Source organism: Alligator sinensis, unplaced genomic scaffold (assembly GCF_000455745.1).
Source record: "Alligator sinensis unplaced genomic scaffold, ASM45574v1 scaffold611_2, whole genome shotgun sequence".
Taxonomy (NCBI): domain Eukaryota; kingdom Metazoa; phylum Chordata; order Crocodylia; family Alligatoridae; genus Alligator; species Alligator sinensis.
Genome location: NW_005841869.1, coordinates 1,976,624 through 2,004,211, shown reverse-complemented (window position 1 = coordinate 2,004,211; position 27,588 = coordinate 1,976,624). Strand labels below are relative to the sequence as shown.

The following is a 27,588-nucleotide window of genomic DNA, read 5'->3' as shown; positions in this document are numbered from 1 at the left end:
GGGGGGGGCGCTGTCTACCCCCCGGGCAAGCCCCCCCCCGCCGTTGCTCACTCGCCAATACCTCTCCGGCTTAGGGCGCCTGCCCTCCCCGAGCCTGGCGAACCCCTCAGGGGAAGCTGGTCTTAATAAAGATGTCCCCACGCACCCTGACACTTGGCTCCGCACAGTGTTTGAGATCCGGCTGCACGTTGGTCGCAGGCGTGGGCAGCAGGCGGACTCAGCTTGCCTGCACGGACTAGCTGCACGCGGCATCCTGCTACCCCGATGCTATCGTTTAGTGATGCACGTTGTGGGAAACGTGTAGGAAGCCCCTGCCCATGGACCTAGGTCTTGGGCCTTGCTGATCTGCGTGGGACTGTGGTCCGAGATGACGTGTTTCAGTTTCTCGTTGGGGGCAGAAGGACTGGAGGAGGACGAGCAACGTGGCAGCTGCAGCATCTGAGCAGAGTCCACGCGGGGCAAGGGTGGCAGCTATGGAGAGACGCCTGCGTGTCTGTAGGGAGCTCTCGCCTCCCTCGGACAGCCGCAGATCCCAGGGTCCTCCCCACGGAGGGGAGGTGTCTGTTTGCTGTCCCGTAGCTGGGGCCGGCAGCCTATTGCTGTCTCCATGGTCCCTCTGCACTCATCAGCTCAGGGGGTCTGTGGTCCAGACCCTCTTGGCTGTTGTGTGCCCCCTCCATAAAGCCAGAAGAGCAAGTGATTCCAGCGGATGCAACAAAGGGAGGTGCTATGGTGGATGCTGATCGCAGTAATAGTCCTGGCTGCACCCTCAACCCCACCCAGCGGCGCTGGTCCTGTTGTATCAATGGTGCCAGGACATTGGCCTTGTCGTCTTCTCCCAGAACGGCCCTCGCTGAGGCATCTCATCCCCAGGACTGCACCGGTGACTGCGCTGTGCTCCTCCCAATGCTGTCACCACCGAGCAAGAGGCTGCCACCCGGGTCTAAACTTGACCTTGCACCACCCGGGCCCAGAGGCAGAAGTGTCAGCCCCTGGCCAGGCTGATGAAGACCAAAGCTGACTTGAGACTCCCAGGGCCAAGCTGAACCCCAGGTGATTTCCATGGGCCGCGTGTGGAAGGGACTCCAGTGCGGAGATCGTGCTCTGATGAGCAAAGAGAGAAACCCACATCCTCGGGCATCCTGGGCACTGCCAACAGCATGGGAAACCCATCTGGGCTGCCAGGGCTTTGTGTGCCCATCGATCTCTCTCTGTCCTGTTTCCACGTCCTACACGCTCCATTCCTGCCTGGTGCTTGCTCTACCCCTTCTTGTACCGGGTCTGTACGTGACCATAAGCTCCTAGGACAGGCGTTGGTGTTTGCACACGGTAGCATCGGGGCCCCAGGCCTGGCTGGAGTCTCTAGACAGCAGTGTTGGATAATAGGTGTTGCAGCTGGGGTGGAAGGAAGGTGCTGGCTGTGCCCCTGCTGGTATCTGCTCTGCTGAGTGGTGCCAGCCGGGGGTCTCTGCCAGCCCCTCCGAGGCGATCCCAGAGCTATCTGCTGCCACTGGGGTCAGCAGCTGGCAGCGGGACCATTCTCCTTGGGTGCAGGCAATGCCACGACAGCTATTCTGTTCATTCGTGCAGCAGCTTTTGGCGATGATGTGGTCTCTCTAACAGGCAGAGCGACGAGAGGGTCAGGGAGCTGGGTTGGAGCTTGGGGGTCAGTTCCCTGCTGCCCCATAAACTCTGCATTGCCTTGGAGAAGTCACGGTGTGTGGGTGTGTGCTTCCTACCCATGGCGTGGGGACAGCGGTCCTTCTGTAGCACGCCCGGGTGCTATGAGGCATGCAGTGCCGGGGACATTAAGGCCCTATAAGCACTGCATAGAGACAATGTTTGATGGTGCTAGGAAATCCTTCAGGCTGCTGCGTGGGACCATGCTCCGAGGAGGGGAATCGTCCTGCGTGGACTAGAGCTCAGGACGTGTTGAAGCCCACCCTCCTGCACCCCCGACAGGGTGCATCCCCCTCCCCTAGGGAAGAGGCAGGGAGGAGGCGTGCTGGTCGGGCCCGCGGCAGCTGCACATCTTGGTTTTGTGCGCTCTTGTCTGCTGCGTGTTTTTAAGAGCCTACGTGCAAATCCCCACCCCGTTCTGCTGCAGGAGGCAGCCTTGCAGCGGGATGCCGGGCTGGGGGGTTGCCCTGGCTGAGCCTGGGGGAGAGGGGCCGGGAGATCCTGCAGCGAGCCTGTCGCCTGCGTCTATGGCCGTGCAGATCCAGTGGTGGGACAGCGGCTGCTCCAGCCCAGCATCCTCCTCTCCCCAGGCCTCTCCTGAACCCACCACTTGGATTCTGCATTGGGGTCAGGGTAGGCGTGGTGCGGCCTGATTGCATGGCTCTCGGGCCAGCCTCCCATTGCCCTGAGCAGGGGTTGGCTCGAGGGAAGGCCAGCAGGCTGGGTTTGAGCCATCGAAGTACCTGTGCAGCCCAGGGCTCAGCAAGCCAGGACTCTTGCCAGCAGCCCAAGCCCCCCTGGCCCCATCGGGGGCCAGCTTCTGTTTCGGAGATGCCGCTCAGCAGCCAAAAGGGGCATCATTCTGCTCCAGCTGTCTGGGGACCCCTCCAGGTGTTTGGGGACCCCCCCACTTCAATGGCTGGGTCTGTGCGAGGGGGCTCTGATGGACATAGGAGCCCAGGGGCAAGCCCAGGTCCATCCCGAAGCCTTGCAGAAGGGGGCTAAGACCCATTGCTTCTCATTGCAGGCAACGGGATCACGTTAGAGGGAGCTGTCCCCTCCGAACAAGACAGCCAACCGAAGCCAGCAAAGAGGGCCCGGACGTCCTTCACAGCAGAGCAGCTGCAGGTAGCCTGACTTCGGGTGGGGTGGGTCTGCGGGTCCAGGGGTGCTCGAGGAGCACCCTGCTGATGCGGCTCGCTCTCCCTCCCTGTCTAGGTCATGCAGGCACAGTTCGCTCAGGACAACAACCCCGATGCACAGACCCTTCAGAAGCTGGCGGACATGACGGGGCTGAGCAGGAGAGTCATTCAGGTGAGGGAAGCGCCGCCGGGATTTGATGCACGCGGTGTTGCTGCACCCGGGGGCTGGGCCGCTCGAGACTGCCAGGCCTCTCTGCGCGCTGCTCCATCAACGCCGGCATTTCCCTCACCAGTTATCCTTGGGAACTGCCGTGCCAGTTTAGCTAGATCCTTCGCTCTGCGTGGGTCGGCTCTGCATCCTCCATCCATTCGTTGCTCTTTTCGTTTCCCATTTTTTCCACCTTTGTTTTTCTTTTTCTTAACTCTTTTTTTTTTTTTCCTTTGGTGATGAACATTTAAAAAAACAAAAGCCCACCGCTGAGGCCAAGCCAGAGACTGGTGTGAAATGAAAGCTGCTTTTAATCCTCCAGCCCCAGCCCCTTTGCTCTGTCACTGAGACGTGCCCGTGGAGGGGCCTTTCCCCAAGAGCAAACAATGCTCCGTACAAAGACGTGTGTAGCTCGGACTACCCTGGGCCGCGGAGGCAGGGAGCTTGCTGGAGAAAACGTGCAGGTTGAGGGGTTTGAGGGTGCAGGGCTAGGAGGAAGGCCCAGAGGAAATCCCAGCCGCAGTCGCTGCAAGGTTGGTGGGCATGTATGGTGTGCACGGGGCAGCTCGGGTATCGCCGCACAGAGCCCGAGAACCCCCTTGGCTTTCACGCGCTGCTGACATGCTTTGTCCAGCCCAGACCAACGTGAGAGCCCAAACCCAGCGTGCCTGGCCAAAGGCACGCTGGGATTTCTACCCCGTGAAAACCCAGCCCGAGCCTCTGCTGTGAGGCTCTTCGATAAATGAAAGATGATCTATAGGCTGGGCTGTTTTATGCTTGGATATTTTTTTAAGGGTCCTTCTGATAGGAAATGATTTATCAGACATAATCCTCTGCTAAGAGTTTATAGCTGTTTCATTCTTTGTGATCCGATATCCCCGATCTCTAGCATGGAGAGAGGCGGAAAAGATGGTCTCTCTTAATGGAGTCATGGGGTTTTTTTTTTTTAAATTGATTATCTCTCAAATAAATGAAAATGTAGGGAATAAAACACAAATTCCAGCATGCAACCAATTGAAGAACATGTGGCCCGTATTCAGCCCGAAGGAAGCAGGATTCAGCATCCTATTAGTCAAAGCTGTCAGGTAGGATATTGAAGGGAGGCTTCTGGGCTCCATTAATGGGTCTGTACTGCAGACGTGTAGGGTATGAAGTTCTCGGTGGAGGTGTCATCTCTGCAGAGGTAGCCTGTGATTTTTTTTATTTATTTGTTTTTTCCCCCTTGTGCTGCCCCTGCCCACACTCGCACACGCACAGCTCAGCTTGGCTGCGTGGTGCTTTCACCCAAAGCAGCTGCTCTTGCAGGGGATGTAGGGTAGGGCCTGAGAGGGGCTTCCCCAAGCTGCCCTCTCTGAGTTTGCAGGCTGTCCCACCCCAGTGCTGGTAATCCCGCGGTGCCTTCCCACCGTCCCCTGCTCGCACCAAGGAGGACGAGAAAGCGTGTTCTCCCTCAATGCACCGGGAGTGATGGTAGCGTGACCGAGCTTAGGCAGCACAAAGAGCTGGGGGGGCACGCCCCAACAAGCCGACACGCGGGTGTGTGCAGCATCAGTGGGACCCAGGAGTGAGCCTGCAGCCTGGCTGCTCACACCCCAGTGAGACCGGTACCAGCATCACCAGTCACACTGTACCCAGCGTTTTCCCTGCATGTGGCAGGCTTGGCACAGACCCTGGGCAGGACACTTGGGAAAGAGGGAGGTCTCCTCTTTGATCCACCTTTCCAGCCGGTGCAATGCTGATGCCGGTTCTTCCATGAGAGCTGGTCCCGAGAGCTCGGCTTGGAGGTGGCTGCCGGTAACGTGCCATTAAATCTGATAGATTGTAAAGGCAGAAGTGGAGAGCGTTGGATCAGAATTCACATCCCGCCCCACCAGGACCAGCTAGGAAAACCAATGACTTGACCAGTGCACTAAAGTCACTGGATCCCCATCACGCAGCCTCTGCCAGCCGCGACGTAGTGCCAGCAAGCGACTTTTCCAGCTGACAAGCTGGCACTTTGAAATCTGCAGCTCCGTGCGGAGGGTTTGTTGGCAGCTAAGAGCAGCCTAGTCGGGTACTTGCCCATCCGCAGAGCACAGCAGACCCTTGCGGTCATCTGTGCCCGCCCTCTGCATCACACCTGCCACGGAGTTTCTCCCCCTGATTCACAGGCCAGTTGTGAAAGGCAGCTCATCTCGCTGAAGGGGGATCGCGTTGCTTTATTGCCTGTGGCAAGTGCAAACTGGCACTAACGATTCTGCTTCACCGAGCTAAAATTCTTGCTCTGCAAGACGTTAAAAATCAAGCTGTAAAGCCAACCAAACACAGTCCCCATGCACCGAGCTCCCAGCAGAGCTTGTCGTGGACACCCCTTTCCCCGAGCTATTTAAAACGAGATGGATTTTGCTGGGGTCGAAACTCAGTCCAGTTGTTTCTGTTGGTGTTTCAGGTTTGGTTTCAAAACTGCAGAGCACGCCATAAAAAGCACACGCCCCAACACACAGTGCCACCTTCGGGAGCCCCCCCGTCCCGGATCCCTTCCTCGCTGTCTGATGACATCCACTACTCTCCCTTTAGCAGCCCTGAGAGGGCCAGGATGGTAACACTGCACGGCTACATAGAAAGTAAGTGCTGACGTGCGAACCGGGGGTGGGATGTGCTTGGAGAGCAGACAGCGCAAAGGGTCCTTTGTGGCAAACGAGGTCTTTGACCCCATGACGAGAAGCAGGGTGCTCGGTTAATGGGGCTGTTGCATAGATACCCCGTGGAGAACTCCCTTTGCATTTACAGCGCGCAAACGGCGCCTGCGCTTTTCTGTCGGGTCGGAGAACCTCTGCCCCCCGCGGCTTTTTGAAAGGTCGATTCAGCGGAGAAGACCAAATAGCAGGGAGAAGCGGAGGGGTGGGGACAGGATTAGGTAGGGGAAGAAAGGTCCCCGGAGCCCCTTCTCCTTATCCAGGGTCATTGTCTGGGGTTTACTTTGCTGGCCTTTCGCCTCCTGCTCTTTCCTTTGGCAGATAACGACCGCGTGTTGGTGCCAGTGGGCGGCTGAATGGACGCGTTCCTGGGGATGGGGATCAGAAATGATTATTCCTGTAATCCCCCAGGCTGGTGGCTTGTTTTGGGAGCAAGAGCAGCGGTGTCGTTAACAGGACAGGTCCGATTCCTGCAGTGGAGCCGTTTGCTCCTGGGCAATTCGTAGGGCTCTTCTTTCCCTCCTTTCTGATTTGCGGGGATCTTATAAGCTGAATTCTGTTAAGCATCAGCGTGACGCCCCACTTCCTTTTCCTTGCCCCTGCGTCCTGACCCAGCCCTTGTTTGGTATCAGCTGCGTAGTCTGGAGGGGGATTGTTGTGTGCAGCACAGCGAAAGCTAAAATTTTGGCACGAGGAATAGCCCGTTGACGGTAACAGAGGCTGAAGCCCTCTTCTCATCCGCAGGTCAGGTACAGTGTGGGCAAGTGCACTGTAGACTTCCTTACACTGCTCCACCAGTGCACCTCAAAGCAGACATGGAAGGACCACTATCTAATAGGGGTGAGAAGGTAAATGCAGTCCCTCTTTCAGGCTCCGAGTCCCAGCGTCAGCTGGAGCAAAGCTGTGCATAACATCACTCCCCAGCTTCCTGCCGCTTGTTGTCTGAGTTCGGCTGATCTGCGGGGCCATCAGCCAGCCTTGCTTCATCCCAGTCCCATCCTGTCTGCCACCACTTCATCTGTCCTCTCATGACCGCCCCAGGCCCTGGGGTTGGTGACCGGCCACTGACAGCAGTGCCATCCGTCGGTGGTCCATTCGGCATCTCGTCTCTGTGAGCCGCTGGGCTGTTGTGCTTGGGGTGGTTGAGCTCTTGTCACCCATCCTTGTCTCCTCCCTTTCTGTGTGGTACTCGGTGTCTTCCCATGCTTCATTAATCAGCTGTCTGTGCAGGGTGTCAATGCTGGGGCAAACGGGCATTACTAACAACCTGGAGCAGCTTTCACCATCCACTGACCCATCAGCTGTCTATGAGTTAATGCTAGAGGCATCTCTTTGTGATGCTGGACCAACACGACTACTATTAACTACTAGGATGCTGCCTGTAGAAACTACCTGGCAATGAGGCAAAAGACGGCAGTGATTCTTATGAACACTTCAGATGCCCGTTGTGTGGCTTTATTGTTCACATGAGCAAATCCTCCGTGGCCAAGACTTCCAAAAAGTCCCTAAGGTTAGGTTCCTACTTCTTTATTTGGGTACTTATGAAGTACTGATCTCTCGCCTTTAGCTTTTTGGAGATCTTGGCCTCTCTTCCCAAAGCTGTTTGGATGGTATTTGCTAGCCTGCGATGACTGAGCTCTGGTCAAAACACTGTGGGTTGAGGACAACTTCTCGATTTCAGTGTGGCCCCCGGTTTGTTTTAAATGTTCATGATGTTTGCATGGCTGTATCTGCATGTGCCTCATGACAGTGTTTGCATGACAAGGATGCACGCTCATTTGGAGAACTGCACCATTGCCTCAGCCCTGATGCCCTCTCCCCATGCGCATAGTCCTGGGATTTCAGCGCAGCTCCTTGTTCAGGGAGGTCTCGGGCCAGGGGAGTCTGGAGGCTGCCTGTAAAGGTGCTCCCTTGTAAAACAATCCCTTTCTCCTTTGCATGCCTGAGCTCGGAAATGATGCCTGCTCAAAAGCCAGGTGTGGAATAGGCCTCAAGGGACTATTCACATCAAAGAGGACCCCACAGAAGTGACCCTAGGGCCTGTGCGAGGGGGAGGAGTGTGCACACACACACAGACCGGGCTGTTTTGTTCTTACGAGCAGAAGGACGAACGGGAATGGGTGAAAGTCCTGATCTCATCTTAACTGCTGGCATAGGTTTGCCTTAAGGGATGACTCAAAAGCTGAATTCTGCCTGGTATTAATATATTCCCGTTACCTCCTGTTCAGACGCCTGATGCACAGTACAGTTCCCCTCTCCCAAGGTGGCTTTATTCTGGGAGGAGGATTGCTGAGGCCTGGGTCCAAACCATGCTTTACAAAAAGAAGTAGGCCAGTGGGGGGAAAATCCCTGATTGAGCAACCCTCTTACGTCCATGTTCCTTAGACATGGGAGTCTCCTGTCTTGTTGGTTTGCTTCTGTACCAGCTAATGCTCCATTCACATTTCTTCCATTAGGTCATCCTATTTCAGTATTGACTGCGCGAACTCTTCCTCATCTGTCCATGGCGCTACCAGCACCACTGCCCCTCAGTCGTTGAAATACTGTGTCCAATCCAAGGCAACTAGGATCAGTCATGCTGGAGAAAGTCCATTCCCGCGTTTCGGTTATTCCCACCAACCAGCACCTAACAGCCGGTATTTTTCCCTGCCAGCAGCACGGTGTGTGTGTGTTGAGTGCACAGTTGCATTTTCACTTGTTTCTTGTGGACTTGTAGAATGACAGTGAGTCTCCCTGAGGTGATGCCATGCCTAGCCAAAATTAGTGACGACTGCACTTACACCATTCTTACTTCCAAAACGACAGAAATAGGGAGAGAGCTATTGAACGCTGAGCCAGGGGTAGCTCCGATCGTTACCTTCTAAAATAAATAGAGGAGAAATGAAAGGGGTTCACTGGATCGTTTTGCACCAGTGAAACCATTGAATCCAGTGGTCCACTCCTTTCTTCTGCAAGCAAGAGAGAGATCTGACGTGGGCCTGTAGCCTCAGCTGCTCGGCCCTTGAGCAGAACCTCTGGTTCCACGTTCTCCGATTGTTGCAATGCCATTAAATCAACAGAAAGTATGCCAGCAGGGAATAGAGCCCTTTGTCCTCAAAGTGCTTTAAAACCACAAATCCAGGAGCCGTCCCTGGAAGGTAAGTCCATTTTCATATCCCAGAAATGAAGACAGAGGTTGGGTAGCTCAGCCAAGGTCACCGAGGGAGTGGGTGTCAGAGGCAGGTGAGCGCTCTGCACAGCTCCCGACTGCCTCCCAGGGCTTTAAGCAAAAGACCCAGCCGTCTTCAGTGACCATCAGCCCAGTTTTCATGTCTTCCTCCCAGCTGGCCTGTTCCTTGTTCACTTGGAGTCACGAGTGGGGGATTCCAGCACGTACCTACCCCAGACTGGGACCAGGAAGCTAGGCATCTTTCTGGTCGGATCCCAACTGGAAGCTGGGCTGTGAATGTAGAGGGTTTAGTTTGCTTGGGTGCAGACCCTAGAGAGACCTTAGCAGCAAATGTGTAGCTCGTGAAAGCGGTCACTGGGTTGCTGGACCTGTGGGCACAGGCGCAGTGGGAACTGAGGCTGTGACTTCTCTTTTTTTTTTTTTTTTTTGCTTTAATTTTTAAAAACAGATAAAAACAACCTGGTTTAAAGAGTGCCTGCAGGCCAGGTAGGAAGAGCCCACAGCTGCAAGCACGCAGCGGGCAAGGACAGAGTGTGCATGGGTTGTTTAAAGGCCAGGCAAGTTGATCCGGCAGCTTCTTTTGATGCTTCCCTCTGTCTTTGTGTTGCAAGCCGTTGCTGGCGCGTCCCCGCTCCTGCCCAGAGCTCGCCAAGAAGAGCAGGCTGCTTGGGCTAAGACGGTCTGAAGTGACGGCTTGCAAAGGGCCAGGCTGCCCTCTCCCGTGCTGGCGAGTGCTTGTGCATGTGGGCGGTCTCGCTGCTAAGTCTCGCTCTGGGCCGGGGAAGAAGCTCTGAAATAGCGTTTCACGGGGTAGTGTTGCTATCTTTACTGTCTCCTCTTGATTTGCTCGTAGCTGCTATGTAACAGCTTCTCTCTCAGCGAGTGGCCTGAGCTGTACAGACCAGCGCCGGCCAGATTTGCTGCCTGTTGGGGGTTGTTTTTTCAGCTCGGTCTTAAATACCCATTCTTTGCACTCTGGAAATTCCTGGCTCAGTTCCCAACATGGGTTAGGATGGCCATCGTGCTAGCTGCGGGCAAGCCGTAGTCAAACGTGGCAAAATCTCTCTGGGATATGCCCCATCACGTCACTGTGCCCGGGCTTCCTGGGCACATGGCTCTAGCCATAGTGAGGCATGCTTGCCACAGTGACTTTGTATAGCAAATTGCAGAAGCAGATATGGATTCTGTCGAGGTGACTGTTAAGATCTCCTGACCTGAGAAGTAACTGAGTTGAGAGAGGAGGTGAACAGATATTGGGCACGTCTACATGAGACATTTACTGCAGAGCAGACTACTGAGCTTCACAGTAAGCGTCTTGCATCTACACGTGCAGGGCTATCAGGCTGGAGTAAACTAATGAACTTCACAACTATGTAATGCACTTGTGAATACAAGTACGACCTTGCTGTGGAGTGTTTTTACTCTGCAGCAATGCATGTGTAGATGCCGACCTGGCTGGCTGGGCCAGGAGGGTGCTTCAGTGCGGGACTGCCTGCCATCTTGCCCCGCACTGGAGCCCCCTCGTGCCCCAGCCAGCCCCTCTGTGGCACATTGGGCTGGGTCGGAGCAGCTTCAGGCTGGCAGCCTGACCCTGGGGCCCCTGCCAGCCGGGGCTGCTGTAACCTGGCTCAATATGCTGCAGTTCCAGGCAAACGTTCAAACAGCGCACCCGGGGGCAATAAACTCCGGTGCAAAAAAAAAAAAAAAGCGCCGGACTTTATTGCTTCAAATTAATTGCACATGTAGATGCGCCCATTGTTACGTACGTTCAGCGTTATAATGATACAGATGGTTAGGTCAGAATTCTGTCTAACTGCAGCCATCAGCGAGCTGCTTTACCTCCAGCTTAAATTAACATTTGAAAGGGGATATGAAATTAGAAGTCCGTAAAATACTATTATGCACCTCCTGAGAAGTGAATAATAGTTTCCATTGAACTTAACCAATCAAGAGACACTCATCTGCATCTGTGATCCGATTGGGCAATGTTGTTCCAGAATTCACTGTTATTGCCCCTCTGAGAAGGCAACGGTAAAAATTTGCGTCTGTTTTTAGTCACCGATAAGCCAGATCCCCACCCCCCCCCTTTTTTTTTTTTTTTTTTTTGTATGAAACAACGAGCAAGAGAACCGGGCATGCTTTTGTTGGCTGTAATGGAGCATTCAGAGTGTCGGTGTTTGTTGCAGCGAGGTTTTAGTTGCTTTGTGTCCACATGAAATGGCCTTGAAAAGCTGATGCGCTTGGGACAGTCGCCAGGCCCCCACCTCCTCCTCCTCCTCCTCCTCCTCCTCCATTCACGCTCACTCATTCCAGCGATCATTTCCTTGTGGGACTCGTGTAATAAACTCACGGGTGGCTCTTCGCTTTAAGACTGAAGACGAGATTCCACGCTGTAACCTGACCTGGTGACCCCTGGTAGTCGAGATTTCCGCAACCCGTTTTTTGTTGTTTTTACAAGAAAATGGTTCTATACGTTTATCTATCATCTCAGCAGGGCAAGGGGGAGCAAGACGGCTGAGTAGATCTGCTAAATAACCACTATAGTGATTGACCAAGTCAGACTTGTATAATGTACTGTACATCCAAGTTTTTGTAGCTGTTACCACTGACAGGATCAGAATGCGAAGCACAGGGCTAACGTAGCATAGATATTTCTGACCAAATATGTATAGTGTAAGTGGAGTCCCCACTAGACATGTAGAGAGTATTGCACCGTACAACTCATGCTCAAGGGAAATCTCCTCGATAAGTAGCCACGAGCAGCTTTGCTAATTCAGAAATCAGGCTCTGTTGTGTTAAGCCCAAATTGTTTGCAAAAACTGGAAGCAATTCAGCTTGTGCAGTTTTAGAGCTAATTATGTGTATGGAAAATACTCGACTGTACCAAGAATGTAAGAAATCCTCTAATTTATTCAATACTTTCTTTCACAATGCATTTCACATTGACTGTTGCCATTGAACCAAACCTTATCTCAGGTCATTTGCATTCATCTCCTGTCCATAGATATTTTTTTTTTTTTTTTTAAACCCTTCTCATTTACTTTGTTTGTTCAGTAATTGCCAAATGGGTCATGGTGCAGTACTGCAGACTCTGTGTATGAAAGTTTTCCAATGGCTATTTACAAAAAAAAAAGTTAGACTGAATCCTTTGAGTGTAGCTAGTGAGAGGCAAACTTTCCACTAGAAGTGAACAAGAGAAATACATACGATGGGGGTCTGAAAACGGAATGGTTTACAATTTTATTTCCAAACTATGTTGGTTTTGGGCTCAAGTAGGTTAAACCCAGTACCCCAGATAAAGGTGCTTACATGACTTATTATTTGGGATGGGGGAACAAGGGGAAAAAGCCTGCACTGCTGCTCTCAGTGATATGGTCAGACCTAGTAACGCGATGCCAACTATAGACACTTATCAAGAGTTTTATTTCAAAAGCCGATCGTTTCACTGTAGCATGTTGCAATGATGCATGTCTTGGCTACAATGGTTAAAGAAAATCCTTTGAATGAGTGGACAGTCAAGACTAATATTTATTAAAAAAAAAAACAAAAAACAAAAACCTAAAACTAAATTGTAAGCACTTTTTTGTAAAACCAATGTCTGTTTTGTTACATACTTTTAATGTTGTGCTTTGTAAATGTCTTATTTGTGTAATAAATAAAGTTCATGCAAGTAGAAGTGCTGGCACTTACATCAAGAAAATGATGTAATTCCATTTTATTTTATTTTTAAATACTTTCTGGCTTACTCATCAGGCAGCAACCCACCCAGTTTTTCTCTTGTATTATTTTGTTAAACTCTGGCTTCAGGAGAGTTCAACAAATGTTCGTGGTAAATGGATATAATTTCCTAGTTAGCAAACCAGTCATTAAAGAATGGTTCTGGTATACGTTATTACAATGATCAATCAATATCCAAGTACTGTGCAAAGGGAGAGGAAAGGAATTCACCAGGACAGCTAACTAGGACCCATGGAAATAATGTTGATTAAGACGGAGCTGAATGGCTTCAAACACTGAATTTGAGGTATTCTTTCTGGCAGATTGTTTTGAGGCTTAATCATGTGTTACGTATTGAGATCCTACTGCACTGCACACCTCTCATGAATATTAGGATAAGTATAATGTGCTTGCTTCCATGACTTCGCGTGAACACAACTGATTAAATCCTGCTTCCAGCTTTATTATGCTAACAAAAGCTACATTCGCGAAGGGGCTGGTGTAGATCCACAAGGAAATGTAGACTTAAGGATGAATCAAATTCACGGCTTTCCAAAATCGCAGTAAAAGCAAAAGCGGTGCTCAGCGTTTAGGTTTACGTCCAATGATCTCATCCCAACCTTTTCGGCAAGTCCGAACGATCCATTCGTGTTCGTCGTCATCTGAAAAGGAGACAAAAGAAGGGTCAGATATCACAGGTTCAGTTGGCTCTGCATAGCTCAGACAGGCGCTCAGTGCGTTAGTCCAGTTTGTAACATTAACTGTTTGGAAATAATGGAAAGAATTAGAAAGCTTTCCTGCAAACAGTGTCATTTCTGACTACCCGTGACTCCTGGCAGCGGAGTGTGCAAGCATCAGTAATGAACACTGAACTTAATTCTGTGCCTGTGCTGGTGTCCGATTATGAAACGTGCAGTTGGTGAAGTGTCCAGAAAACAAACCCAGTGTTTCACAGCTTTTCTTCCAAAACCATGATTAAAAAAAAAAGCCTTGTTATCCCAGATATTGACAACCTGGAACACCAGCTGATATAAGTGTTGTAGACAATCTTCTGTATCCCTCGCAATTATTCAATGTCTGCCATGGTAGTAAATCACAGAGCACAGTAATAGAGTAAAAAATGAAAATCACAAAGGCACTTGGGGGAAAAAATACCTATCCAGCAAAGGGTGAATAGAAATATTTTGAATAATTACAGAAAATTATAACTTGACAATCATGAATAGTTAGGGGTTTTCAATTCAAGCGATCAAAACAGCCTGTCTGCAAAACTCGTTAGACGGACTTATACCATGGTGGTGACAGGAAAAGAAAAGTCTGTGTAGCGGATCAGGTAAAAGAAAACGCAACAAAAGAAGCTATGCTACTTAAAACCGTACTCGTGCTTATTTGTATCCAAATTAAATATACTGTAGTCGAGCTACTTCTGCTTGCCTCTGGCTTTCCCAGTTAAACTGTTTGCAATTTGTGCTGCTAACCAGCCTGGCCTGAAATTGCTAGGCTCTTGATACCAGCAATGCTTGCAGCCCAATGACCTGGCCTTTTATTAGACTAGAAAAGAAACATGTCACTAATGAGGAAGGGAGTTGTCTGCCTTTGAGGTGGAACTTGAAGTTAAACTGCAGTAGCAGCACGTTCAGCATTAACGCTATATAAACGCAACAGTGATGGTCTAAGGAGATGTGAAGCAAGCCAAAGGCTTGTATAGACAGTTAGGTCCTGATTCTGCCAAAGTCTAAGCACATGCTTGAGCCCCCCTGATTTCAGCAGGCTTTGAATCAAGTTCTCCACGCTCTTCTCTTCTCTTTCTTCCTTTGTTATTGCTGCCTCCCCATACACATTTTCTTTTCTAGTACAAGTAGATCGAGTGCTTGCTCTTGCCTGCTTCACTTGAAGTGAATGCACACTTAGCTGAAGCACATGCCAAGGCTTCTGTCCCGAGTCTAACTGGTGGCATTTGTCCCTTTCCCCCTCTCCAGACAATAGTCAGAGGTGCGGGTGAATGACCAGAAGTTTTCCATGAGAGACGCTTTTCTCTGGGTCACTCTTCTGTGTCCGGTTACTGTTTCAGAGACAAAGCGGTTGTTTTGTGCTTGTGTCACCACCTCTCTCTCTCCGCTCCGTGCGTCAGGCGATATTTTGTAAAAGCTCTCTTTGCTAATCAGCAGCATGCATTTCAGTGACACCCTTCCATCCGGGACTGGGATGGCGGTGCTGCCTCCACCTGTTTAATTTAGCCTATAGATTTGCTTCAGCTGCCGTAGGCTGTGATACAGTGATGTCATTCTTATGCAAAGTCCTAAGTGGATTCGTGTCTGTCTTTGCCCATGGATATGATGCATCCTCTTACTCCCTTTTCCTTGTAATGAATGTGTCAGTAGCAACTCGCCCAGTAATGAACCTCTGAGGAAATAAGCATCACTAGAGTATGCTCTTTAACAGGAAAGACGTTAAAGAAAAAAAATAGATATTTGTTTAAGGTCTGGGTCAGGGGTCCCTACACAAAGATCCTCCTGAAGTCTGTAGCAGGAATATAAAAGGGTGTTGTCAATAAATTGTGTTACGCCTGCCCCCAGCTCTGGCTGTTTCTCATGCCAGCTCCTACTCCTACGAGCTAGATGTTGTGGAGATGGGCCCAGTAAGTATCTCGATGTGACAGTATTGTGGCTGGTGGTGTGCTGCAGGCGTTTGTGGTGGTACTGCCTTGATAGAAGAGCTGCTGTTCCAGGTGTGAGGGACGTTGGAAAAATGTAATTCTGTCCGTTTCTGTCGAAATGAAGAAATCAGCCCAAATCTCTGTCTGCTAAACATCCCTTGTCACTTATCCTGGTATCTTGTGTCTTAATAAGAAGGTGAGAAATCAGATGAGCTGCACCAAGTAAAACTGCCTTCCTCGAAAGACATGTATATGGGCCTGTAATCGTGGTGCTCAGCTGACCAGTATGAAAGGCAGATTCAGATGATGATTTTTCACCAGGTGCTGGGTTCATCCAGACTGGCGCAGAATAAGCCAATCTTTCAGGAGACAACCAGATAAAAAATGCATTTCCACTAAGGATTTTAGATTCTCTTCCAATGCAAACACTACCTTGGCTCAGCTTATGCGGTGCTCTGACTGTGCAAATTAAATAGTAGTAAATAAGCACTGACAAAGACTGTGACAAATGATGACTTTCAAGGTGAAGTCCAAGTTGACTCGGCTAGTGTTGATTTCAGTGGTGTATTATGGGAGAGGGTTAATTAAAAGCATCTGATTTTCCTTGCCTGTGCTTAGTACTTTGCATCTCTCTGCTATCTCCCCTTCTATTTCTCTCCTCTCTACCCCGAACCCTGTGCGCTCTCTACCTCTAGCACGTTCCTTGCTCATTCCTAGACACCATCTCTCTTGTATCTTCCTTGAGTGAGAGTGACCAAACTCCACATTTCCTTCCAGGCAGCAGCGTACCTTGAGCTTGGAATATTTTCAGTAGGCTTTTCCATCCCATCCTTCTGCACTCTCACATTTTATTTGCCACTGAACTTCAGTAAAGGAGCTCCTTACTGAAAACTGAGTGGAGAATTGGAGAGAGAACCCGAGTGGAAAAGAAAGTGCAGAGGATCTGACCGGGCTTGGCTTCAAGCCCCCATCCTCCAAGTTATCTCAGTGCCTTGTAATCCCTATTTCCAGCAGGGCTGTGTCCCTGGAAGGTAGGCAAGACACACTGGTAACCAAAGAAAGAAAACAGATGAAAGGACTCTATAGTCCCAACAGTGAGGAAAATGTCCAGGGCTACTGTCCAGTCAGTGGACATCGCAAAGTTTTCCAGTGGCTGAGGTCAGGACCAAGGGAAAGGCCCTATCCAGGACAGCTAGAACTGCAAAAGCAGAGCTGAGAATGGCTCTAGGGGCTAGCTACATGTAAAGAGGCAGAGAAATATTAGAATGTAAAGAGTTAAGCTATGGTAAAACATACTTTTGCCACACTAAAGGAGACTGGTTGATAATTACTGTAGTTTTAGGGCTATTTGAATCAGTGCAGCTGCAACCTCTTCAGTAGTAACCCCTGAAACAAGACAAACTGGGTTTATTGTACTGAACAAGTCTTAAAGCTCCTCCCTGATTGTTAGTAATTGGCAGCAATGGACTTAACAGCCTCTTGACTACCCTTTTTACACTCTACCTGACTGTGCAGCTAACAATTTAAATCACAGATGCCGATCCTTCTTTGTGGCAGCTGCTTGTTAACTGCACGCTCCCCTTTCTCTGTCACTGGCTGCTTCCATAACCCTGCAACACCAGGGTTAGATTGGAGAATCACATTTCATCAATATTTAAAATGGAATTAAACCTTGAAGTTTGATTAATGCTGCCAGATAGCGAGTTGTAATTACTATTTTGCAAATTGCAATTGTTCGAATATGTTAATATGATTGTCTAAGCACATCTTCACCTTCAGAAGTAATTTTCCCTTTAAAAAAAGATTTAAAAAAACACAAACTCTTTAATCAACTGTAAATTATCACCCTGTGCACAATGAGGTGTATGTGGGTTTTTATGTTGCATGTTAAATTTTATTTCAGCTCGTTTCTCTTTAAAAGTTTGTCCTTTTTCCCTTTTTCTCAGTGGCCTCCGCAGAGCACACGGGCATGGAAGAGATTTTGTTAAAACAGGGACAGATCACGTTTACATGCTGAAAGCAAAGCAAACGGCTGGGCATGAAAACTTCAACGAAATCTGAGCGAGCCCAGACTGCTTTCATGCTTCCCGTGGGCTAGATTCTCAGCTGGGATGAATTAGCATAACTGCTCTCTGCTTTTTTATTTTAGATTATTGTTGTCACTAAGTAGGGACTGAGGTCTCCAGAAACCACCCCAAAAACCATCTGCAGCCCCTCCCTGGCAGCCCTGACTGCAGCCACTACACGCGTGGAAGCTGGAGAGGGGAATTCAGCTTGTAAGACTTAATGAGTGTACGTTAGAGACTACTACGTTTGTCTGGAGCAGACGGTAATTTAGAAGGAAGGCACATTGTAGGCAACTCTAATGGTGGGCTTGACATCCCAACTGGTGTCTCATAAGTAACCCAGTTCCCTATTCATTCCTTCCAACAACTACTGATTCCAAGGCAAGACAATGCCCGTATTTCTCTCTGCTTCTGAGTCTGCTGGTAAGAGTTGTCCTGCCGGAGGTGTCTCGATAAGCACTACATCTCAATCTTAATTTTGCTCCTAGTGAATCAGCTGGGTGTGGTGGGGACTCCACACTTTTGACAATTAGCCTGCTTATTCAGGTGTCCAGCGGTAAGGCACTGATGCAGGGGACTTGCCTGACTACCCACTGCAGCTTCGTGGCTCAGCTGGGATTAGACTTCATGAAAGGCTGAAAACTGAGGCTGGCCTTGCTCCAGGTGCTGCCCGGGGATCCTTGGAAATGCATTCCAAATCAGGCGAGCTTAAATTTTGCTATTAAAATGCCCAGTGCTGCGGTTACAATGCCTGTGTTCAGTTGTAGTTCCCCTACCAGGGCTACGCTGCTTCTGGAAACCTTCGCTGGAACAGTTTGTTTAGAAGAATGCTGTTCATTTAGGCACCTGCCGTGTTTCAAGGGACTTGAGTGAAGGTTGCTGAAAAGCCAAGACAATATTTTTGTGGAGGGTTAAGGATTTACAATCCTTCCTTGTAACGATTTTCATCTGAGACCACTTTGTGATGCGCAGGCAGGTGGGGCGGGTTGGAAGACGGCAGGGTAGAGGACATACGGATGCATTCTGAGTCTGCTCTTTTCTTGCTAGAGTCAAAATTCATTCACTTGGTTTTGTATCTTCCCTCTGCAAGGAACTGAGGTTGCTTTCGAGTTTGGTTGTGCTAGGGCATTTGTAGAAAACAAAAGTCCAGTGCACATGGGATGTCTCGCTGCCTTGTCTGCCTGTTCCCACTCCAGCCCTGGTTTTCTCACCCTGGTAGAAGGCAGGGCAGGGGGCACCTTACAGTCTAACTCGCTCTGAAACGCACAGGCTGCTGGACTTCAGACTAACACGGCTAACTCCCTCTCTCTAGTTTAACCTGCTGCAAGCCACATGCAGGCCTTCTCCTGATGCCAGGCATGAGAAATACTCTTACTGAGAAGGAAACATGCACCATTCACCTTGCACCCCTTCTCTGTACTGTCTTCTGCCTCTGTATGAGGGTTCACTCCCAAAACCCTGACTGACCCCACAGCAGTTAATGTCCCTCCTGGTATGACAAGGCACCTTGCACAGAGGTTGCTCCTTTGGACACAAGTAGCATCCTCTGCCACATTTGTCAGGTGCCAAGCACACCTTTATGTGCTCTGTAAATAACAGCATAAATTAATTTCTTTCTCGTCACCTGCAGAGCAGCTTATCGTGTTCTTCCATTCCCAGTTACAGCTGCCTGTGATAGCATCGCAGCCATCAGCTCCAATGATCCACCCTAGCAACTTCCACTGCCCCTCCCCAATACCCCAGCACCCCTTTCCTCACTATGCCTGACCTCCCCACCATCGCGGTTGGCAAGAAAATGGAAAATATTCAATTAACCTCCACTTCCACCCACAGATTCTCACCCTTCCACTTCCACTTAATTACTGCCCCTCCAAAATGGCTCTGAAATGAACTTTCCATCTTGTTTTCACATGTACGGTGTAGCTGAACACAAGCCCCTGCAATACTTGTGTCAAAACTTTCTAATTGGATTCACAATGGGATGGCTAACACACAAACAAAGTTGTTATTCTTGGCATGCTGCTTCCTGGAGCTGAAACCTTCACAGGTTTCAAAGTGATAATTATTTCAGAATCAGGAAGCCACGAGGAACAATATTTCAGCAAAGGTTATAGTTACTGAAACGACTGCAGCGATTTAGTAACATGATGCATGTATTTCCATTACCACCATGTCAGCCATGCCACTTACAGTAGAGAAGGCCAAGCCCACAGGTTAATAATCTTGTTCTTGAAAGAGGTAAATTGTCTAAGAACAGGTGTAGGCCAGATCTATTAAGAAATGCTCTCCAGGTTACAGAGCACACAGCTCCTTGGTGGTATTTGTGGTTTTCATAGTCTTTTGCAGTGAGGGAAACAGAGCAAATGCACCTGATAGAGCCTATAAACTGAAAGGACAACAGCGGAGGCAGGATGGGAGAACAAGAGCTACCATGCAGCCTGAGTGACCAGGATGATGCCAGCACATGGCTCTTTCTCTGTAAGCTGGGCGTAGTGAATTATTTCTTTTTTTATCGCCTTCCCACCACTGTTCCTCCCCTTTGGCTGGCCCCTGAAGCAATGCCCATTTCTTTCCTAATGTTGGCTTCCTGCAGAGAGGCCCCGACCCTCTGAGGGAATGAAGTGGCCACGACTTACCTAGGTGCCTAATTTCCAGTCATTTAAAAACGCAGAGGGAGCGAGGTGCCTAAATACCTTTGAGGACACGGACCTATGTTCTCAAACAAACAAAGAAATGCACCATTTCCTGACAGCACTGTGGAGGGAAACCATGGTTTAGTTGAATCTGGTCCTTAAAAGTTGGAATAACAGACAAAACCCAATGTATAGTCAACTGGTTTAAAGGGACTGATTCCATAGCCCTTATCCATGCAGGAAGCGCCAGTGCAGCCAGTCGTCACCCGTGATACGTTAGGCAGTCGAGAGTCAATAAGGCACGAGACCAGCTCCAACCCTCAGAACTCGCGTGTGAGCAGGCAGACGCAGCAGGAGGACAAAGGAAGCCAGCGGAGCAACACGATCTGATGGCACCAGTCAGATCATTTTGCTGTGCTCTTTCAAAAAGATTAGCCTGGAAAGTCAGGGAGCTTAGAGAAAAGGAGCGAGGAAAGCAAGAGATGACAAAGAAAAGTGCATTGCCTGCTGCAAGTAAAGCAATGGCGTACACACGTTAGGAAGGGTGTCACGACTGCACCTGTATTTTATGTACCGAAAAGTACACAACCTTCTCTTCACGTCTTTATTTTTTATTCGAAAGTAAGTTTGCCAGCTCCGGGTAGAGAAGGAAGGATGAGTGAACTGCAAACAAACTGCATTTGTCATAAAAATATGTAAAATATAAAATTTGGTCCTTTTGTCAAATGGTAAAAAAATCAGCAAGCCATAAGTATGATTTGTTTTGTTCAGAGCCTAGAGGTAGAGACTAAAGCACTCTAAATTAATCTCTGCAAAAGCTGATTTTTTCCCAAACAGGTCTGGATCCCATTCCTTGTAGAATATACTGATTACTAACAATTTCTCAGAGCTTTACACAAACATTATTTCTTTTGTTGTGTGAAATGCAGAATCAGCCATCTGGCAAATGCCCCAGAGCTAAAATCTTTTACATGACATATAATTGAAAATGATTAAATATACAACAGCAAATAGCTATAGCATTGCACTTAAAATAGCATGAACTTTTATTGCCGATCAAAACTGATTTCTTTAGCTTAAAAAGTATCCAAAGAACAATTATTTGAAGAGCTTTTAAGAGTTTCAATATGTAGGAGCCAGACCTCATCTAAATTCAGTTATCTCAAGGCAAATAGAAAGGAAACAACTGTACAAGTGACTCAACAGTCCTGCTTCATAAGTAGATGTTAAAATCTATGGGAAGCTAAGTGCAGTCCAAGAAAGAAAATACTATATGATTTTGTTGTGGAGGGCTTTCCTTTTCCATTGCAAAGGCCACCTGCCAACAGAGCTCTCCCATTCACAGGCAATGACTAGGGGCTAGCCTGGAACTGGAGCGTTCACCCACTCCCTCCATCCACAGAATGGGCATCCTCAGAGGAGAGCAGAGGATAATGGTGCTTAATAAATGGCTTGCGAGTATGGTCGCTATGTCCCTTCAGTACAGCACACTTGTACATTGAACTCACTGCCTGATATCCAAAAAGACCTGCTGGTCTGAAAGATGGCCAAGACCTCACCCCTCTCCCCATTCTGATGTCGGTGATTGTGAAACATCGGCTCGCGTTTGGTGTGGGAAGTCAACCTGGGAAGTGACATGCTGCACATGATGAAGACACCGTTTTCAGATGGTGCTGGCTGTATTTCCCAACTACATTTCTTCATGGCAGACAAAGCCTGCGTTCCTCGGAGAGGTTCTGGGGCACATCCCATATGAGTTGTAAAACAAAGCCAGTTCAGAGATGTATCTAGTGGCTTTTTTTGCTTGGACCATCCCAACATCCAAGGCAAACTCCTTCCAACTTTCGCAACGAATTCACTTCCAGCCTCCTTCAGACCAGGCAAGAGCATTCAGCCTAGAGAACAAAGGTCCAAGGAAGCCGGAAGCACAGGGATTGTGGAGGCTTAGACCTGAAGTGCCAATTGTGCTCACAGAATCATGTCAGCTCTGCTCTAATGAAACTTGGGGCTTTTTAAAACTCTATTAATACTCCTGACTTCTGACCTTTTCAGTCTGAAATCATTTACTCCGAAAGCCCTCACCCAAGCACTCTGGGGCCTACTCTTTCACAGAAAAGATTGTAGGGTTGTTGAAATCAGAGCTTTAGTACTGACTGCTTTGAGACGCAAGCAATGCAAAACTTTTTCTCTCAAAAAATAATTGCCTGCCTTGGTGCTCTAGGCTAAATTCTGCTATTGGTTGCACAGGTACAAATCCAGACTTATCCTGTTGAGCTTTACCGGTGTAAGCGAAAGCAGGATTTGTCTCTGTTCTCTTGTCCTCTCTGCTGTACTGTATTAAGGGGCCAATGTACATCAGATGAAATCTACCCCATGGCAGAGCGCCAGACTATGTGCCACTTAAACCCAGGAAGGATGGGGCAGCAAAGCAGAACTGGTATCAGAACAGGAGGAGCGAGAGCAGAAGCTGCATCACACGAGTCAGTATCATGAGCTAGAGGCAGAAGGAAAGCGTCTTATACCAAAAGCAGCTTTACTTTCCGTTAGAAAGGGGGTAGGCCCTGCTCCACTATTATCCCACTCTACCCCATCACCTCTGCAGAAAAGGGTTTTCACTTTTGGCGGCGTGTTTTTTCTTTGACCTCCAGTATCAGCCTCGAAAGCCTCGCGACTGGAACGGTGTTACTCTTTTTGCATCCTAGAATCTTCTCTCTTGCTTGAGGAAGCTGGAAATTACATTACAGAGGGCTTTTGCTGACAAGAGAGAACTTGGGAATTCTTCCGCCGGTCTTTATATTGGCCAGATTTGGTAATGATGGTGCCAGCAGCCCAAGGCTGTGTATCTCTGATGGAGAGGGGGAGTCTATGGCCCAGATTACCAAGCACTTGCTAAAAGAAAATTAAACAGTGAGTCTTCAAACAAACACGTGCTTCTGTGTATTCTCCGTGTGTAAACTTTTTTGTGTATAATGTGATGCCGAGGGGGAAAAACAAAGATCCAAAAAGGACTGTATCCCCAGGGAAGAACTTGTGTATAGCAGGAGAAGACCTGGCAGGACATTAATAAACCTTTGGAGCCCTTGGCTAGACACAAGAGATGAAACAAAGTGATTTACTTCCAATACGCTCACCCCGGGCTTTTATTTCCCTTGTAGTTCTTTTGGAGCACTTTGATGCAATGGGAGTTAATGTGAGAGAGACTCTGACTCTCACATTTGGAAAGCTAACGTCCTGCTAAAGTAGCTGGGATTACCAGGCTATGCTGCATAGGTGCGATTCAATAAAAAAATGCCAGTGAATTTGAATGAAGACTGTCTGCTCTTTACTAGGAAGATGTCTGGATTCAGTGCTAGTGTGGCAGGCTGGTCAGTACCACGGCAGGGGCCCTTCTTCCCCTGCCTTCCCACTCGGCAGTGAAGCCACTTGCTTTGTGACAAAGCAAAGGTGAAAGGCTGAGAGATGGATTCTCCTTAAATCCCACTCCCAGACCGAGGAAGATGGTGTCATTTGGGTAAACCTGTCAAGCTGCTGTAAGAGCTTCCTGAATGCTTCCTACCATCTGCTTTTGATGCTTTCAAGGCTTGGCCAGAAGCCCGGAGGTTTTCCTGCTCTTTCCTGCACAACCTATAAAGGAGCTGTTCTGGATCTGTTCCCTGTCATTCCAACCTCTCTCCTCAGTTTCTTCTGTCTATGGCTGGGTTTTTTTCTTACTGCCATGGCCTGCTGCCCTGAATTATTCCTCTTGGGGCAGTCAAAGTTCCTCTGATGTCGGACAAGCGCTGGGCCTTTCAATTGTGTTTGTGCTCTTGGAGGAAGGGACTGGCCGACATGATGCATTCCTCCTTCACACCCATAGTGACAAATATAACTTTGCTCTTATGGAGGACTCTCCAAGGAGCGTTCACAGAAAACAGTTCGGCAGCAGTGTATTCTGCTTCTGAGCACTCAGTGAGACTGGTCAGTGCTGGTCCGTGCAGCGAGTATTGATTAATAGGTTTGATTGACTGCTTGTGGATATGGAGATAAATGTAGCAAAGGACACTGAGTTCAAAGCACAGGTTAAAAAACAATAAATTGAATTCCTAGGCGTTCCCGCCTGTACTAATCTGTGTAGGTTCCTGTGTTTTTGGAAAGCATTTTGCTTATCTTTCTCATCAGTAGGCCCATTGCATTCCAGTAGTTTGGATCAGTGCCACTTGTAATAATCTAGATCAGTTTTTATTGAGGGTTTATGAAACAGGCCATGTACCAGAGGGTATATTTTGGAGCAGATGGTATTTCCAATTATTTATTTTCCCCATTTCCCTCCTCTCCTCCCCCAGCACCGTATTCACACTTCTAAAAGCTCGACTAAGGCTGAGTGAATTTTTTGTCGATAAATAGTAAATTTGTTGGAAAATGTTCCAGCAGGGGTGGAGGCCAGAAATCTGTTTCAAATTCACATTAAACTCAGAGTATTTTTGGCTAAAAATAATGCAGGGGAATTTTGAAAATTTAACATTTTCAGAATGAAATGTTTGATTTTGGAAATACCAAAGCATGGTGTTGTGACTTCCTTATGACATTTTTTCAATTGCTACTTGGCTTAAAAGTAAATCTAAAGCAAAAGTACAAGGTTAGACAAAAAGGTTAGATAACCAAGAAACTAAACAAAGCATTCAGAATCAAATATTTCAGGTTGATCCAAATGGAAGCTTTTAGTTAAACCCCCCCAAAAAACCACCCCCAAAACCCAGAAGTTGTTTCATTTCAGTCTGAGCCAATTTTTTATTTCTACAGGAAAGTCCCTTGTTTGCCCAGCTCTACATGAACGTGATCCTGAAAGTAGTGTGTGCAAAGCCCTTAAGTGAATGGTCTCACCATAATCAAAAGAACTTCGCATGTTTAATGCTAAGTACATGCTTAAGTGCATGGGTAGGTTAGGATCAGACTTGGCACCTAGCAGGATAAAACCTACTGAAGGATTGATATCTTGCAATAGCTGCCTTGTGGAGTACCACAGTAGAGCAAAAAGCATGCTCTTGGATTTAAAAGCTGCTAAATGTGGACAAATGTATGTATTCATATTTGTTTGTGGAAGGCCCCTTACAGTTTTGAGAACTACATCTAAGATGGTTTATAAGCTCTGCTCATAATTAACCAGTTGAAACAAACATTTTATGTTGTTGGAAATGTTTTAGCTCAGGCTTCAGAACTTAAACACAGGTCTGTAAATGTCCGTGACAGTCAGACATGACAGAAGACGAGTAAAACAAAGTCAGCTGGCTCTGTCCTGCAAAATGAGCAACACGTACCTGCATTCCTCAGAAACCTGAGCTTGTAGTCAGTGATGGCTCTGGTGTCAGGGTTGTAAAATCCATCACCACAGTCGTAACATCCTTCTGGGATGGACCTGGGAGGATCTAAGTTCGTAAGCTGTGAGATACCTGAAAAGACACAGCATATTTTATTACAAAAATAAGACGCTTTCTTTTAGGCCTGAACTCCCCTAGCAAAATAACTGACAATGATATGTATATTGCTTTACATCTCCAGAGCACCTCCCATCACAAGTACTCTAATTGCTTCACCTCCTTGAGTAAGCAGGGATCTCCATGAGTCTTTTGCTGGGCCTTTAGTATGCCCATCTTGCAGATGGAGTCACTGACGCACAAAAAGCCTCAGACATGAAGTGGGTGGTTTTGAAAAGAAAAGTGTTTGGATCGTTTTGCCTACTAGTCTATACTGTGAATATGCATCCAACGCCCCAACCTGAGGCCAGCAGGCTCTCACCACTGCTTGAAAGGCCCCTTGACAACTTTGTGTCATTACTGAAACAATGCAAGTTGTGAATAAGAGTGCAGCCTACTCTACCGATATATTATTTATTCCATTATATAATATTTTCACCTTCCAGTCGCAGGTGAGCCAGTAAACGTGCTCGCTGAATGTTGACAACAGCAGAGATTGTACATAAAGCAAATATGAATCCAGCAGAAAGCTGTCATTGTCAAGCGGCCGGTCGTGCATTTCTGTTATTATTCGGGTGCTTTGGAACATTATACAACACGACGAATACACGTGAATACATTTTCTTTTTATTTTCTTTTTTTGGTCTAAGTTTCCTGTAATAAAAGCATGTCTGGAATAAAGTAAGTATGCAAAGCCCAAAAGGAAGTTGGTAGGTAGCCCTGTCCTGACATGAGCACTCAAGAAGAAGCTATCTTACTGATGTAAAGCATTCATTGTGTTTGTCATTGGCTGGATGTACCATCAACAGCCCTTTGGCAGCGTCGTGCGGGGGGAGTCTGAAATAAACCAGAGCATCCCTGCTCCATGTTACTCATGTAGTTTAATTAATCTCTCTCAATAGCCCAAGTCACCGGTTTAATTCCTTCCAGACTCTCACGAGCCCGAACGCAGCGCAGTACCTGCAGGTTTGAGACCCGAACAGATTTCCGTGTAAAACCTTCGGTCGTAGCCATCGCAGTAATGCCAGTTTTTTTCTTTGAATTCGAGGCCATCTGCAAAAGTGTATTTCCCCTGCAAAACAAGTACGTGCATACAGCTATGAAGCGCGGCGAGTGGCTCGGAGAGGAATAATTTCTGATCGACGATGAGTATTACCTATGAACCTATACGAAACCGCTCTGCGGTGGGACGTGTCATCGGCGGTGCCGTACGGACCGCCAGCATGGGGAGCCCACCACCCCGCCCCCCCTCCACGCAGGGACGGGCGCCGCACCTCCTTGGCTATGCCACGGTCCCAGACGCCGTCGTATTTGCCTCCGTTCGGGAAGTGCAAGGCTCCCTTCCCGTGGAACATCCCATCTTTCATCTCGCCCTTGTACTGGCTCATGGTGGGGAGCATGTAGCAGCCGCTTCCCTCCAGCCTGCAAGGGGGTAGCATGCGCAGTGGGTAACATGCTTGCAGCCAGGCTGCTGGGACACAGGATGCAGGACGTGGGTGCGGGACACGGTACACAGGACGTGCATAGTGTTTTCCCCATTTCCCTCCTCTCCTCCCCCAGCGCAGGACGTGCACAGTGGGTTATGGGACACGGTACGCAGGACATGCATGGTGGGTTACGGGACACGGGAGGTGGGACACGGTACGCAGGATGTGCACGGTGGGTTACAGGACACGGGAGGTGGGACACGGTACGCAGGACGTGCACAGTGGGTTATGGGACACGGTACGCAGGACATGCATGGTGGGTTACGGGACACGGGAGGTAGGACACGGTACGCAGGACGTGCACGGTGGGTTATGGGACACGGGAGGTGGGACACGGTACGCAGGACGTGCACGGTGGGTTACAGGACACGGGAGGTAGGACACGGTACGCAGGACGTGCACAGTGGGTTACGGGACACGGTACGCAGAACATGCACGGTGGGTTACGGGACACGGGAGGTGGGACACGGTACGCAGGACGTGCACGGTGGGTTACGGGACACGCAGAGCAGGACGCGGGACACAGGACATGGGATACTTGGAGCGGGACATGGGGCACATGACAAGGGACATGCAGCGCATGACACGGGACAGGGCACACGGGTGCATAAAGCAGGACACGGGACACGTGACAGATGACCCGGGACACGGAGGGGACAGGGGCCCCGCCCACCTGCCCCGCGCGCGGCCCCCGACGTAGTTGCT

General features: G+C 48.8%; 2 protein-coding genes across 3 annotated transcripts in view; one reads left to right on the top strand and one right to left on the bottom strand.

The window, feature by feature from the left end:
• The window catches only part of LHX6 (LIM homeobox 6), a 16,600-nt gene extending 4,050 nt beyond the window's left edge, over positions 1-12,550 (top strand). Inside the window, exons 2-6 of one of the 2 annotated variants that reach the window (XM_025194063.1) lie at positions 2,708-2,808; positions 2,899-2,994; positions 5,459-5,633; positions 6,450-6,553; positions 8,162-12,550. In XM_025194063.1, coding sequence (XP_025049848.1) covers positions 2,708-2,808; positions 2,899-2,994; positions 5,459-5,633; positions 6,450-6,553; positions 8,162-8,182 — 497 coding nt within the window. In that variant the 3' untranslated portion in view covers positions 8,183-12,550. The remainder of the gene's footprint in view (positions 1-2,707; positions 2,809-2,898; positions 2,995-5,458; positions 5,634-6,449; positions 6,554-8,161) is intronic. The other variant, XM_025194066.1, reaches the window with a different exon arrangement.
• A 494-nt stretch (positions 12,551-13,044) lies between these two features.
• Positions 13,045-27,588, bottom strand: part of MORN5 (MORN repeat containing 5) — a 14,721-nt gene continuing 177 nt past the window's right edge. Inside the window, exons 2-6 of the mRNA XM_006016947.3 lie at positions 27,557-27,586; positions 26,671-26,818; positions 26,357-26,468; positions 25,241-25,372; positions 13,045-13,253 (exon numbers count right to left, since the gene is read on the bottom strand). Of these exons, the coding sequence (XP_006017009.1) occupies positions 13,174-13,253; positions 25,241-25,372; positions 26,357-26,468; positions 26,671-26,818; positions 27,557-27,586 (502 nt within the window). The 3' untranslated portion in view covers positions 13,045-13,173. The remainder of the gene's footprint in view (positions 13,254-25,240; positions 25,373-26,356; positions 26,469-26,670; positions 26,819-27,556; positions 27,587-27,588) is intronic.